Below are 16,551 nucleotides of genomic sequence, written 5' to 3'. Positions count from 1 at the left end.
ATAACAACATGTAGACAAAGAAATTTAAATATATCTTTGAAAAATTGCCTGGTACCTACATCGAACACTTCTATTAACTGAAAGTGCAATTCGGCATTTCTATGTTGGGAGAAATAGGGACTAAGCCATGACGTAGCAACAATACTTGAAAATAAGGGTAGGTGAAGTATAAAGAAAATGTTTTTAACTAGATCCTAACTTGGTACTGTTCTAGGCCATGATAAAAGTAGAAGGTGGCTAGGGAGCCTTCCACTTCTGTCCATAGGAAGCCAGCCCACGTTTTAAGAAAAACAGCTCCAGTATTGCAAGTACTGTTTTTCCACCTTCCATTACACGCTGGCACAATTCATTTTCCTTACATGCCTCAATGGGTGCTGCTGGGGGGCAAACTCACACCTCAGGCAGTTAGCTATAGCAAAGCAACATTACCATGAGGAGGAGCAGGGTATAAAAATCCAGAGAGATGAAGAATGGCAGTGCAATTAGTTGTGGCTGCAATTTTGTGCACAAGTTTAATTGTGGATAAAATCTTGGAGGCCTGAGAAATGCTCAAAAGTCATTAGCATCTGAACACTCTTTGGTGGCCTCAATCCAATTCCTCCATATCACCAAAGCAAAAAGTCCAAATAACCACCGCACTAAATTAGGCGCCTGGTGTCTGATATTTCTAGTAACACTTCAATGGGAAGAACAAAAGTTTCCTGTAATAAACCCAAAGGCCTTACACAAGGACTTGCATCCCGCTGGGTACCGAATTAACATGAAATCTCTGGGTAAAAGCTCTCTAATGGCAGCCTCCAGAGAGAGAGAGGGAGTGGAGTGAGCAGACAGACTGAACTGTCCTCATCCACAAATTAGGTGACTCCAAGTCAGAGATTAGGTCCATTGGTGGGATGATGTGAGGGAAGTGTTCAATACTATTGCCCATTCTACAACAAACCTGTGGCCAAACAGAGGACTTGTGAGTCTCCAAAGCTGTTATCCTGGCACATTTCATAAGCACAAAAACTTTATGCAGGAAGTAAAGGGGGAGAGAAAAAGGGCCATCAGGAAGAGAATATGCAGGGAAGTAGGAAAAAAACCTACTTGTTAGGACTTCATTGGGGATGTAGTTGGAGTTCTCAATACCTGAGAATACAGCTGAGTCAGTTCCTTGAATCGCTTCTCTCTCCGTGGCTGGTTCCTTGGACATTAGGTTTTCTGCAGGCTCACGTGTCTTGGCCTCAGGCAGCTCTCCATTAGTTTCCATGTTTTCTTGAACGCCCAAATCAGACCTTTTATCCCTATCACTGTCTGAATGTACAGGTTCTATTAATATCTGAATCCTACTTGCCAATGAGTCCACTTTGCGCCTGCTTTCTTCAGGCATGACATACTCATCGGCAGGCGTTTCTGGTTCAAATGTGCTGCTGGGCCCCTCTTTCGTGGGCGATTCTATTTTGATCGAAGGCACTCGCACAGGCAGTTTGGATCTCCTCAAGCAGCGTTGGGCCTTTCTCTCCTCCTCCTGCCTCCCATTACTTTCAGTCAATGAATCATTTCTAGCAGGCACAACCCCTTTGCTCTTGCCATATGTAGACCTGGCCATAGAGGAGGCCGAGACCTTCCTTGAATGGGCTATGTAGCACGGTTCATCTTCACTAGAGGAGAAGGTTACTGTTCTTTTGTAGGGAATTCTGGTTTTCATGGAGACATTGGACTTTTCTTCACCATTTTGGCTTTGATTAGACTGTACAGAGAGAGAGCGACTCAATATGAACGGTCTCCCATTTGACTCTACCACGCTGGGCTTTTCAAAGGACTCTTCTGAAACATTACCTGCTACTATGGTATCAGCACCTTTCTCCCAAAAGCTCCTCAGGTTCTTGAACTGTTCATGATCTAGGCCGATTTCCTCATCTTTATGGCTCATGGAAGAGATGGTATAGTTGGCTCCTTGCTTCAGAACCAGATTGTTGTCTTCCTCTCCAGACAGAGATTTTGAGCTTTTAAGTGACTCTCTCTTTGCGTGACTGCCCTCCATCTGCTCTGTGGGATTCACAAGAGTCTCTGACCTGAACAGGCCTTTGCTTGCTTTCCTCTTGACTGGTATCTTGCTGGCAATATTAGTGTCTATGGGGGGAGCTTTCTGCATTGCTGGGGTGCCACTGAGCACATCAGGAACCTCCACCCCAGAAGAATAGCTGGACTGAACCATGTCCTCTTCTGAGAGCTTGGCAGGCAATGGAGGTACATCATGACCTACAAAAACAAACATTCACAGCCTATTCCAAGAGCTCAAACAAAACCTCACCAGAAGGTGCTACAGCTGATTAAAAAGAAAGGGAGAAAATTTTGGAGAAGTGCCCAGCATTCCTTCCCTCCCCTTTCCCCTGCCCTCAAATATTGAAGTTTCAAAAACAAAAAATTCAAAAACCCACCCAGCTCTAGTTTGTCCCCGTGAGGCAAGGTAAGCAGCACTGCTATCACGGCTTTGACCCTATTTAGATATTATTCATATGCACTATTTGTGATGCCCTAACAGCGTGCTTAGTGCTGTTCAAGAGACAGAAGACCGGTCCTTACCCTGAGGAGTTTACAAGCCAAACAGACAACATATGACACACTGGGGGATCCAAAAGAAGATTTAGTCATAGGGTTTCTCTCCCTGCTTCCTGTCTTTGACATAATGTGCTAGAGGGTTAATGTTTGTGCGTTTCAGGAAACCCATTCCTAGGTGCTGAGGTAAGAACTGCCCTTCATCATATATACCAAACAATGCTTTGTACCTAGATGCCTTCTATGCTGCATAATAAAAGTCATATTGCTGAATAAACAACAAAAAACCCCTACCTTTTTCAGACAGCTGCCAGTTGTCTGTTGTACCTATTCCAGCGTTGCTCTCTCCTGGCGAGACATCATTTACACTCCATCTCTGCAGGGAAAATAAACCCCATCAGTGTATATGAACTGGCAAAACATCTGGGTCTCTCTCACCAGATCAATTTTCTATTCAATTTCCATTGTAGAGGAGTCAGGCATTGGTGCACCTCAGTACATCCTGTTCTCTGCTTATGGCACATAATCGTTTAGTCTCCAGAGGGCTTTAATACTTTAGTCTAGTCTAGGTTATTGGGCTCAATACAGGGAAAGCTGGGTGCGGCTTAGTAATTTGTGATACAAGGTCAGACTAGATGATTGGGTGGTCCCTTCTGGCCTTAAACACTATAAAAACTGGAAAGACATTGTCTTGTATCTCAGCATAAACACCAAGCAGCCTTTGGAGCCCTTCAGGTCGCTCGCTAAGCCGGTAGCAATTGGCATAGGCTACATACCGACCCCAAGGATAATCAAGCAAAATATAGAGGTTGCGTGTACACTACCTCATTTGATGAGGGTGGCAGTATGACATGTCTTGGTTTTGGCTTTGGCCAGGTTTTATGTTCCTCTGAAGAATCCAAAGCAGTTGTACTGGATCTGCAGAAGATGAGAGATGCCTTAGCAAAGATGTAGATTCCAACACCTAATGTGAAGGCACATTTTGTGGGGAGATTTTTCAGGGTGACCTAACCTTCTTTCACGCCTGCTCAGTTCTGTTGAGCTACTTTTGTTACTTTCATAGTGTGTCTGCTTATGCTGACACCTCTCTGCTCAGATTATCTAGAATCAGTGGCTTCATTTATTTCCTTCATAAGCATTTGGAATGACTTGGTGCATGATAAAGAGCCTGACCCTCGACTCTGGGTTATACTGACAACTCACCCATTCCAGTCAATAGGGCCTCTAGAGACGTCTCTCAGTAAAAATAGAGGGATAAATCCCCAGGTTTCCATGGGGTCAAATTTTCCCCTTCTGCGGGAAAACCTGAGGGAATAAAAAACTATGGAGATTCCTCCAGTGGAATCTCCTTCCTGATATGTTCCATCGGAGGGGTAGGATTGGCACTGATGCAGAACAGATGGTGGGTCCATCTCCTAAGACCCTCATATTTCCTAGCTGTGTCCTGAGGAGTCACAGGAGACCAGAGCCATCTGTGAGAAGGCCTAATGCCACTGCACTGGTCTTTGTCAGCTAGCCCTCCGTCCCTCCCTACCACCTGGCAGTGAGACTTCAATGGAGTCACCCTGCCGTGCCTTTCCTAGCTGAAAACTTTCCTGAAACCTCGTCTTAAATGGAGGCATCAACGTGTATTTCCTCCCACCCCTCAATGCCCACTCCTTCCCAGCCCAGCCAGTGCAATCTGCTGCTCAGACATGGCTCTCCAGACATAATGCTGCCAGAGAGGCAGATGACCTTTTCTGCACAGGAGAAGGAGGCCCTTCTAGACCTGGTTCTGGGAGGCACTGGCTATGATTGGATCCCAAGTTCTTCCTCATTTCAGTCCAAAAGCTTAGTGGGGTTTAGAAATTTATACAGACAATGAGAACAGCCACAATTATATTGGACAGGATAAAAACAAATCCTATGGAATACAAATGCTTCAAGGAATAAGTCAATTGCTAACTGCCTGCAGGTTAGGAAGAAGCTTCCCCATGACCAGGCTATGTGATTGCTTGCCCCTTTCTTGGACAGTTCTGGCCAACGTCAAAGACAGCATGGTGAACTTCCTGACTGCTAGTCAGATCCAATACAGCAATTCAAGTGTTCAGGTTTGACTCCCAGGGGACTTTTGCCCAAACGAGGACCAGGAAAAACAGAGTAAAACCCTGAGGATTTGCCCCAATTGAAATTTAGAGAACTTCTGTACTGGCAAAGAAAGTACACAGAGAACATCCTTCTGCAAGGAAATGCTTTTAGACTGTGTCCTTTATTAAACAATCTGCCTGATAAACTGAATTGAGCATGGCTGCATCATTGTGCTACATGTTTAACAATTCATTGCCTTCCTGTTTCTAAGAATGATTTTTTATTTTGCTGACCGAAATGCAAATGAGATGGGAGCAACAAACAGAAATGCAAATATTTTAATGGTTTATCCAGAGCTTATTAATACTAAGGCAGTCACCACTTTGCTTGTACTTTGATGGAGTATTTTTGCCCAATCAAGCTTCGATGAGACATACTGAATTGTTAAAGGGGTGGCAAGGAACTGCCAAGAAATGAGCAATGTTCCCAAAACAGCTTCTTTTGTTAATGATGCTCAGCTGCAAAAAGTTAAACCAATATAAAACCACCATTTATCTGAAAAGTTATCAATAATATTCTGAGATTGGCCATTGCTGCCTTTTTGCTGGCCCCCTATCAAATCATGCAAGAAAAGCCTTGATGGAATAAACACATTACCAGACATTTATTAAGGGAGGTTAAATATCAAAATACTTTTCAAAGAATTGTTAAAGATATCCCTTAGTAACCAAAAGCTCAGTTAAAGAACCGGGATCTTGCTTGTTACGTTTAATTTTCATGAACAATAATGGAAAGTCTGTGCAGCCAATATGCAGCACTGAAACTGTTGTCCTTTGTCAGTTACCTCTCGGCTCCCAAGTCAGGAGTGAGTTCAGCGAAGAGAGGCCTGGTTGCGTCTGATGGCAGTGAAGCTGCTCTGCCTTCCAGGCTCTGCCGGATGTGTTCATTAGGTTCATCTATTATATAACAGAGGGGATTGGGAAATGACATTTAATTAAAACTGTGACAGCCGCTATGTTTTATTTTGGTGCAAGCAAACACTTGTTAAATGATTCATACCAGAGCTAAACTGTGAAATTAACTCAGGGTAATTGATAGAGAGGCAGGCTGGCCGGCTCTCCACTCCCACACTCTCGCTCAAAAGATCTGCCAGTTTCAATGGGGGTGGACCGACACACACACACTCACACACACACACACACCTTTCAAAAGCAGCATTGTCAAAAGCATGTCCCAGTCCCCCGTGATTTGTCAGCGTAAACAGACCTGGCTAACAACTCTACTAATGACAGAAGCAGTCAAACCAGCTATAAACCTTAACAGAACACTGCAGTGGTGGTGAATAAAGTTAATCCATTCCAGGATTTGAATTCAGCTATTTCCTGTTTTGACTCAAAGTCATCTGATCTTGGCAAACAGAGGAGGTGGCCAATCGAGTTAATAAAAGGAGATCCCTATTGTTTGTACTGGCACAGGGCTAAACTGTGTCTTCTGAGTTTTACTGAACCAACTGACAGGAAAAAAAACAAGAGAAGACAGTAACATTTAAAGCAACATGTCAGGGTACAAAAGCTGCCTTAGAAACTCAACTGTCAAATATATCTACTGTACAACAAAAAGGTTAAACTCTCAAACAGGGATGAAAAAGTCAACTTGTTCTGAGCAATAGAAGCTGCTTGGTATCTTAATATATTTATTCACCAGCCAGCAAGGTCTATTGCACAGAGACAATGTACCTGTTACTAAACCTGCCAGCACTCTTTAGATTATATTGTATGAAACAGACCATGCAAGGGTTCCTGTTCAAAGGCCCGATATACCACATTACAAAATGTGGTATCCTTGGCTGTTCAGCTATTGGTTTGCAAAGACGTGGGTCAAACAGCACAGAAACTCTCTATGGACAGGTTATGATACAGCTGCTTACTGCATCCACTGGGATTATTGCACCTTCCTTGGAAGCATTTGGCGCTGTTCACTGTCAGACCAATCACTGGACCAGGTGGATGACTATCCAAGCCAATTTGGCAACACCTACATTCCTAAGATCTGAAAAATCTGTGCATTATCACATGTCAAAGATTCTGCAGGCCAAATTCTATCCTCACCTGCAACTATGTAACTCTGTTGTCTTCATCTGGGTTGCACAGGTGTAAATGAGGGCAGAATAAGGCCCCCGCAATTGGAATTTAAACAACGGTTCTGTTGGTGATGCGCAAACCAGAACTTTCCTAGAGAGGATGTGGTTCTGCCATTCTTACAGGAATAACGTGAGCAGATATAAACCACATTCAGTGGCCTGCTCCGTGTAGGTAAGAATGTGCCATTTTTACACATGCAGTGCCGTGTAGCCTCACCCACCGTGTCTCTCCATTTTTACATAATCTTTTTTCAGAGAACGGCACAAGTAGTAGCATTTAAATGTACCAAGAAAAGCCACAGAGCTGTGACGTGGTAAGAAGTCTCCTGTTGGCTGGGCACATGCTGAGAACTGGCAAATGACAAGCAGTGTATGTAAAACCAGCCCGATGGGCAGAAGCAAGAGCTTCCTCCTCCTCCACCCTAAAATTCTTGCACCTGAGATAGCAAGACACAAACAGGTTACTGTTCTGGAACCAGAAGGAGAGGGGGCAAACACAAAAACCTCTCACATTTATACTTGGCCTATTTAAGCCATGAGAGGCCTCGACAACTACAGTTGCATTCACTTTGCAACTCACAATGAAACCTATCGCATTATATTCGCACTGTTGCCAGCTGAGGACTCTGAGGTCTTCATGTATTCTCATACCGACCATCTAGATTTCTCCCTCAAATCAACAGTCATAATTGTTTTTTTTAATTACAGACAGGTTGTCAGGGTATTATAACCCATGAAAGCCAGTAAAGTGGCCTTGGTAACTTTAAGAACAGATACAGTGAGAGGCAAGTTCCACACTGAATTAACAGTTGTTCAACCAGTTTAGCTTGCCTAGCTATTTCTTTAAAAGAAAAATACATAGGTATGGCTTAATCATATGGCTCTAATGCTTCAACTGCTACATCAGCTATCCTTTCCTTATTGTGTTAAAATACAGACCTGCATTTGACACAAGATGAAATTGTACTATAGGGAACCATCCTGCATTGGCAGGGAAAAGAACTGGCTGCTCAAGTAGGTGTTTTGTTTGTTTGTCATATATTGATTGTCACAGGATAAAGAACAAAGAAGTTATCAATAAATTAATGAAATTCCCTAGTCTGAGAATAAGCTAAAACAGCTGACTGTAGGCACACACTTACCATCACATTCCTCCCAGGATTTAAAAACTAGTTATCTCCAGGACCTGGGAAATTCACTAAATGCCAAGCTATAATATATATAGCTATATATAGTCTGTCTCCTTCAGGGCTTTATGCTGCTGCCAATCACCACAGTATCAGAGCATCTTCCATGTCGAACAGCAATACTGAAAGTCCCCAGAGAACTACATAGAGTCTCTGGCACTTTTCCTTTGGCGTCCAAACTCTGCTTGTAGTAGGGCTGTTAGGAATTTTTTAGACTTTAAAAATTTCCTCTTCTATTTCCCTTTGGTAGCAGCTAAGGATAGAAGGGACTTCAGTGTCCAGCTGGGTAGGACCTTTCCAAGTAGAGGTTCTCTCTTCTCTCTTAATAAACAATGCTCAGAGCTTTAAATCAGGATTCAGAGCCCTAGACTCATAGAAGCATTGCACTAATCTTGTTAAATGAACAAGATTCTTGTTAAATGAACCTCTTCCAATCAGACTTAAGAACTGATGGCAGGGTGAACAATTCTGATCTCCAGAGGGAAGAATAAAGGTTGGCAAGACAGCAATTGAATGCCCTTATCTCACTGATTTCAGACTCCACATAAGCCGTAGGGTATGTCCCATTCTGAGAAAGTCTAGTCCTACTTACTTGCATGGACCAGGTTCTGCTCTCAATGACACCAGAGTTATTCTGGTGTAACTTCATCAACAACGGAATCACACCAGTGTTGGTGAGATCACTGTTTGCCACTTACAGCTGAGAGCAATTGGCTAATACATTAATACACAGTAATCTGAGAGGGGAATTTAGCATCTGGCTACTACTAAAAGAAGCCTTTAGTAGAAATAATGGCTCCAGTGCCTGACCTATAACCTATAGAATGGCAGTGGGAAGGTTAATAGGAGAAATTCTATTTGGAAATAATAAAGTCATATGCTGCTTCAGTGATTTGAAATCAGTTGCAGATTAGAAAGAGAAACAAGGAGGAAGGGGAAGAAAGAAAATGGGAGAAGGAAGAAAGGGCAAAGTCTAACCACAATAATACACAATATGAAAGTTTAGCAGCATTTGCAATGTCCTGTTTAAACAAATATTGATCACACTGCTCAAAACACACAAGCAAAGACACAGCCTTTGTGGAGTCTGAAATCGGCGAGATAAGGGCGTTCAATTGCTGTCTTGCCAACCTTTATCCTTTGCCTCTGGAGATCAGAACTGCTCACCCTGCCGTCAGTTCTTAAGTCTGATTGGAAGAGGTAGGTGTTCATTTAACAAGATTAGTGCAATGCTTCCATGAGTCTAGGGCTCTGAATCCTGTTGTAAAGCTCTGAGCATTGTTATGAAGTGAGACGAGAGAACCTCGACTTGGAAAAGTACAAGACACATGTAGTCTATGGCACTTTTCCTTTGGGGTCCAAACTCCGCTGTTGCTAGGGATGTTGGAATAGCACAAAGGAAAGAGCAACCCCCTCTCCTGGAGCGTATCAAGAAGGAAATGCATAAGGAGCCCAGGATGGAGAGTAGGTGGATATGAAGTCAGGTGGAGCAACACTATAGATAATTTCGAAAAATTGGAAGGTGACAACCTGGGTTCTGCAAAAGAGCAAAGCGCAAGTATATCACCGAAGACCCTGGCAGCTCTAATCAAAGATTGCCATCAGGACCATGGCTTCCTGGAATCTGCTGGAGCCAATAATTAATCAGGCATGTCTGTATATCTGTGATTTCCCACCCTAGCGAAATAATTAAATCTGCAGATTGCACAAGACTGGCATACAGTCCCACAGCGTTTCTGCCTAGTCTTACTTGGCTCATATTCATCAGAACTGGATGTGAATCATCCCCAGTATTATTTTCCCACAAGTGTTCAGTAAAAAGTGCCAAATGCAGGCTGGTTATATTTGGACTCAATGCATAGCCCTACCCATCTCACAAAGGGCCACACTATTCTCTTAACTGCCCTTAGCAGTCATAGGAGATTTGTTCTGTTCCATATACAATGATAAATTTATACATGCGTGTCAAATGAACTACAGTGCATCTTGGAATTAGTGCATGGTCCCAGACACACCCTTGCCTTGGTGCTAGTCAGACATTTTCAGCACTGCCTCAGCATACTTTGTTGTTCCCTTGTAAGTGACTAGACCTGCCGAGTTGCCTTGTCATTCTCTTGTTAGAGGGGCAAGGATTCCCCCTCCAGCAGAAGTGGCAGAGAGCACGAGGAAGGAGGCAGCCATCCATATGGAAGCCCTGAGGCAACTCCCTTCCAGCTCCCTCCTTGCCATCTGAACCCCACAAATCCCTCTGAGGGATGGTTCACATCCTGGAGGAGGAACCTTAGCAAGGTAATAGTGATGGCCACAGTGCTGACTTACTGTGCTCTGTAGAGTCCCACGGGACTGAAGTGGGGGGGAACAATGCCATGAAGAGCAGCCATCACTTCCAGCCCACCCCTCACACATCTGAGCCCTGCCGGGCACCAAAGTGTCTTCAGGGTTGAGGGAAAGAGAGGAATGATGCCAAGGAGGAAGCACTCATCTCCACTGAGCCGAGAAGCACCAGGACTCTGTCCCCTCTAATTGGGGAAGTGGAGAGGATAAGCTGGTCCTAACTCACACTGACATTACATTTACTGCATACATAACTGTAGATTTAGACTGTAAACTCTTCAGGGCAAGGACTGTCTCTTGATATGCATTGTGTTATGGGGCCCTGATCTCAAGCCACTAGAGGAATAAATACCTTACAAAAACCCATAATTTAATAAGCAGGGATGGTGAGGTGGGGAGAAACCATGCCACTAATCTTGGGTTTCCTCGGTCTATCTAACAAACAGAATACAGTACATTATTCCCATTCTCACTACTCAGTCAAAGTGAAATCACACCAGAAACAGTAAAGCACATTTTCAGGTTGTAGTAAAACAGAAGGTCTTCAGCACAAGCCACCTGCCTCTGGTCCCCACTAGCTGTGTCTGGAGAAGGCACACTAACTAAGCCATTTCTAAATGGATTTCCTGTGGGGCCTTTGGACCCAGTTTATTGAGGCTGCATTTTTATGGTTAACAGCAGCCCAGTGCTGAGGATCCAAGTCAGGTACTATGGACCATTTAGTCCTAACTACTTCCCCAAAACAGGGATCAAGTGCTCTTGATCTCTGCAGCAGCATAAATCTCACCTGTAAGCCCTAATGCAGATCGTTGTATTTCCTAGTACTGAAAACAGTTCACAAAACCCCTGTTGGAATGTAAATGTCAAGTATACAAAGGCTAGTACCCCAAAGGCACCTAGGAATCACACCATGCAGTGTCTGGGGCTTTTCTGGTTACCAGCAGATTGCACAGTGATGTGCAGTAATGTACTTACTTTCCGGTTTCTCCTTTTTCTTTCTAATGGATGCTCGAAGCAGGTCTGACCCCTCTAATTCCTCTTGAAAACGTTTTGCCTTCACTTCATTAAACCATTCACCAGTCACAAACTTTTTCTTCTTTTCATCCTTGAGAGAGCCTTGTAATCGTCTAAAAATCAAACAAAGAAAAAAAAAACCAACCCCCAAACAAGTGATGCACTAAAAATACACTATATTCACAAATATTTTACTGATGCTGGCCAGAAGTCATGTAGGAACCCTGACTCCAGCCGACTGAGCTCACTGAGACTTTATAAAGCCTCACAAAGTATTCTCAACACCGGTTTCAGAGCAGCAGCCGTGTTAGTCTGTATACACAAAAAGAACAGGAGTAATTGTGGCACCTTAGAGACTAACAAATTTATTTGAACATAAGCTTTCGTGGGCTACAGCCCACTTCATCGGATGCATAGAATGGAACATATAGTAAGAAGATATATATATACATACAGAGAACATGAAAAAGTGGAGTAAGAGGCTAATTAATTAAGATGAGCTATTATCAGCAGGAGAAAAAAAAATTTTTTTCTCAACAAAGTATCCAAAACCTCACACAGTATCCAAAACACTCTGCATGTGAAAGTCAGATATTCTTAGAGGGTTTTTTTTATTTATTTAAAACCCAGCCTAACATGGGATTTTTTTAATGTATTTCCAAAATGGAAACCTGCTGATAATACTAATACTTTTCGCCTTCCATATGGAGGATCTCCAGGGCTCCTTTACAAACGTTATTCCCACCGCACCCCACCCCAAAAAAACCCTTCCTGTGAGGTAGAAATCACTTCAACCCCACTGAAATGTGGCCAGGATGGATCACAGCAGCTGATTTAAAAATTAAGGACAGGAGGTGAAGAATACCACACCCAGTTGAACAAGCAAGGAAATTTAGGTGGGCTGAATATAATTATTTATGAGGGAATTCAGGAAAGACGCTGGGCTTAAAAAAAACCTCTGCTCTTACTAAATGTGCCACAGTATCATGCGTGATTGCAAGGGGACAGGAACCTGGTTTTACAACTCAGCTGCTTCCACCTGCCTAGCCAGGGCACTGGTTCAGTTCTGGTCGAGAGGGAAGACTGCCATTCACTGAATCACCAAAAACATTTTCTGCAGCAAGTGCATAATCCTAGATGGTCTCCCATTCAGTTACAGACCCACCCTATTCCTGCTTAAATTGTGGATTAATTGAGATCACAGCCCAAGGGAATACAGCTGCAGGTACATCACATTTAGATGTTCTAATACTGTAGGCTTCTGTGTTTCCTGTTTAAAACTCACCCAATCAGTATTTTACTCACTGGAACATACTGTAATCTACTCTCTCTCCAATTTTATAGCTGTCTGGCCCAGCCAACTGGTGACTATTCAGTAGTGCCTGTCCATAACTAGTTAAGACCAAGATTACCATCCCTCCCATCAGGAAATGCATATTTTAATAAAACCTCTGTAGGCAGCAGGGTAACTTATATACTTAGGCAGCAGGTGAACAATTATGGACCAGCTGTTGCCGTTCGTACTCACAGTGAGTAAACCTTTACTTCTTGAGTTGTCCCATTCATTTCAATAGGATTATCTGCAGAGCAAGGGTGGCAGAAGCTGGACCCATATTGGGTGACACTTCTGCACACCATTTTTTAAAATACAATCGACAGTGAAACTCTGTTTCCTTATGGTAGTTACTTTAATACTGGAAAAAGGACAGAGACACAGTAAATACTTTTGTACTTTTATAAACAAAACACCAGACTAAAAATCTGATACTTTTGTCTTGCTTTCGCGGAAGCCTGCATAACTACCCTCAAAGACTAAAAATCACTGTGTTACAAACAGAAAGTCAAAGCGTGATGCTCACAATATGAGCAACAATGACTATTTATGAATGAGATTTAAGATGTTATTAAACAAACACTAAAGGGCTGGAGGTGCCTGCTCTTAGGTACACAGGCCATGACCCTGCATGGAAACGCTGTTGAGTTTGAATATGGTGTTTGGTGCAAACACCCTCCGGACACAAAGGGATGGGTTATAAAGGCTTAAACAAACAGCAGAACTTTGAGGTCTCTTTCGGTCAACTGAAGTTACTCTCTTTATCCCAGGAGATGTCTACGAGGGTGAAGGATGGTGAAGCAACTTTGTAGTTTCACACCTTAAACAAAAATCTCCAGCCCAGTGATGGATGGTGACCCTTGACCAGGGAAGCACAAATCACAAAAAAATAGTTATTTCCACGGCTGCCCAATGTACCATTTAATAGCTATGAACAGCTTGCCTTATTTACAGTGAAGCAGCTGCAGGTGGACCTGGAAGCTGGAACCACCCGTGTTGGTTCCTCAGGCACATACATGTGGCCCCACCCCATGGGGGAGGGAGCCAGAGGGCACAAGCCTGGGCTGCAGAGGGCAGGGATGGGGCCTAACTGCTACAATCCTGCAGTGGCCTCGCCAAACAGTGGTAACCACAGCAACGCCCTTATAAAGGGACTCCTAGGCATGGTGAGCTGCCATAGTGACAAGGCAGCTTTGCGAGGCACTAGCTATAACAAGATTTGAGCCTCACGCAACACTACACTCTTCATACTTTCTAACATTGTATTCTGCTACCGGAAAGCGAGAGTTGTGACATTTAAATCAAATCACAATTGGTCCTCAAATCTGCATATATTTATCTGTTAAATAAAAAAAAACTATGTAAAATGTATTTTGTAACTTCTGGGAATCCTTGGTTAGGCTGTGCCTCACTTGCTGAGCTGATGAGCCGCCCCTGCTCCAACCATATGTGACAAGCTAGTGCATGGTGACAGCTGGCCCAGAAAGGCACTGCAGATCCAAACTCCCTGTATGACAATCCTTTTCCATTGAGTGGCCCAAATTTTCAACCAAGACTTAGACAAGTCTCTCTTTTCATGTCTGCTAATGAATAGCTGCCACAACAGTAAGAAACTGGACAGCTCACTTGATTTGTGCCAGTCAGCTAGGCAGTAAGGGGGCGGGAGGGGATCACCTTGGTCGGTTGGCCTGGTAACTAACCTTGCTCATTTGGTAAGTCAGACGCAAACAGGAGTATTTGTCCCAGAGGAGATGCAGTCACCATGAATGTGTGAGCTCCCCTGATAGATGAACATTATGTGTGAGGCCTTTCCCGCCATGAGTTTCGACACTCTGAACTGGACAGAGATAAGAGCTGGTATGAAGAGCTAGGGCTGCAATTTACCTCTCGAAAGGGCTCTTTGAGGAATTGATTGGGTCACCCAAGCTCTTTCTCACTATCAAATATTCTATGGTATGAACTGGATGAGAGACTGACTGAGCATGCTCCATGGGGCTGCTATGTTTCCCAGGCATTGCAAACGTTCCGTGACTGAACATTCCTATGCAACATGGCCAGTCACATCCTCCCAGTATATATTGGTCTAAGTGGAAATAGCTCAGAACACGAGACTGAAGAAAGCAGACAATGGGCCTCAGATTTTCAGAGCTGCCAATAAAATTAAGGGAAACCCAGTGGCTATTTCCCCTGCTCAGGTTAGAAAATCCCAGCATTGTACTTCCCCCATTGACTACTTCAGTTCCTTCCCCACTCAAATGCAAATATAGATGGTCATAGACAAGAAGGAGGGAGTGAACTCTTGTAGTGAGATCAAAGAACTGGGATCTACTTTAAACTCTGCCCAAATAAATCCTTCAGGAACTTGAGCAAACTCTTTCAACTCTCTGAGCCTTGGTTCCTATCTGCAAAATGGCATCGTAATATTTTCCTTATGGGGCCACTGTGAGGCTAAATCCATGAATGTTTCTGACTCAGACTGAGGGCCCTATAAAAATCTTATGTATTGTAACAAACCTGTGGTCACCCAAGAGTTGTATGGTAATCAGTGTTGCACACCATGGCCATTGGGAACTTCATGATGACAATGGGGAAAAAACCCTTATCTTCCTGCTCCAGGACTTGAGATAAAGGAGAATCTCCTTAGCTCTTAACAGTATAGTGCCCATGACATACAGATGAGCAGTTGTGATCCCATCCACTAGCAGGCTTTGAGGGATATGCACTAGCCAGTTCATTACAGTATCAAACAGCTGCACTCCCTCATTATTAATGCAGCAAGTAGCCGAATCATGCGGCAGGAGTTTGAAACCATTCCCCTGCCAGCTGAAAGAGGAAAGTTAGTAAAAGGCACTCCTACTTGGATAATATCAACGAATGCCAAACACAAAGATCACAGCACCTGTGTCCTTCTTCATGATACTTTTATAACTTCCTGCCCACAGAGTGGGCAATTTACCTGCCTAGTGCTACAAAGGTTAGGTCAGAACAGCAAGAAAATTAAGATAGCTTCATGCATTAACTGGACAGGAAATCACAGTGAATGGTACATGGGGAACATGGGTCTTCAGCTGTCCCCACATATGCAAATCCAAGCTGGAGGCACTGGTCACTGCATTTTGGCAGTTTGCTTTGGGGAGCCTGTTTAGGGTAGGTTTTACAGGCTCTGCACTTTTCTTTTACCTTTGTTTGTCAATCCCACAAGTATCGTTCATGAGCTCCGGAACGTCTTGAGTCAAATGCATCCCCCGTTGAAGTTACACACGAGGGATTAATTTGGCCCCTCAACGTCCTCTCTGGACAGCCCTTTTTCTCCTGGCCACCACACCAAGCAGATTTTTGGCATACAAGTACTTAGCTGTCCTTCCCGAGCACTCCGCTGTACTGTAACTGGCCCTGGCACACCCAGCTGACTTTTTTGGCACCCCAGCTAGTACGTTTTTTGTTTGCTAACCTGTACATTTACAGGACAGAAACTTTGCCGAGTTAGCTGGCTCTACCTCCCGGTATTCAATACAATTCAAGGAAAAGGTTTTCCAACCCTATGGAGATTGCTGAGGGTGCCAGAGGAAAAAGAGCCACCAAGATCAAATTACCAACAAAAGGGGATGTTAAAAACCCAGAGGATACCGATACAAAGATATAAAGGGTCAAATTTGACCTCTTGTTTCAGAGCAGGTGTGGTGGGTAAAGGGCGCAGACCCTGCTTGCTACAGTACATTGCTTCCTAACAAAATGTCATTAGAATTTACTGCTTCTGTCAATATTACAGACTCCCTATTATCCCCTAACCATCAGCACAGCTAGCAGAGTTCCCCAGCACTAGGGGTATACCTGGGTTCACCTACATTGCTACTCTTCCTGCAACAAATCCAGGGAAGGGTAATGCTTTATCCAAACTCGAAGAGTTGAGAGCTCACATCCAAAATTCCCATCAGGTA

The 16,551-nt window shown here is 43.6% G+C and overlaps 1 protein-coding gene across 3 annotated transcripts in view; it reads right to left on the bottom strand.

The window, feature by feature from the left end:
- LOC102941784 (synaptotagmin-like protein 2) overlaps positions 1-16,551 on the bottom strand; it is a 68,251-nt gene that overhangs the window by 25,139 nt on the left and 26,561 nt on the right. For all 3 annotated transcript variants that reach the window (XM_043522614.1, XM_037909144.2, XM_043522613.1), the window contains 5 exons: positions 11,242-11,393; positions 5,450-5,561; positions 3,363-3,456; positions 2,833-2,914; positions 1,129-2,241 (listed from right to left, as the gene is read on the bottom strand). In XM_043522614.1, coding sequence (XP_043378549.1) covers positions 1,129-2,241; positions 2,833-2,914; positions 3,363-3,456; positions 5,450-5,561; positions 11,242-11,393 — 1,553 coding nt within the window. The remainder of the gene's footprint in view (positions 1-1,128; positions 2,242-2,832; positions 2,915-3,362; positions 3,457-5,449; positions 5,562-11,241; positions 11,394-16,551) is intronic.

This window comes from Chelonia mydas, chromosome 9, assembly GCF_015237465.2.
Source record: "Chelonia mydas isolate rCheMyd1 chromosome 9, rCheMyd1.pri.v2, whole genome shotgun sequence".
Lineage (NCBI taxonomy): Eukaryota > Metazoa > Chordata > Testudines > Cheloniidae > Chelonia > Chelonia mydas.
Note: the sequence above shows the minus strand (reverse complement) of the source record. Positions and strands in the feature narration are given on the sequence as shown.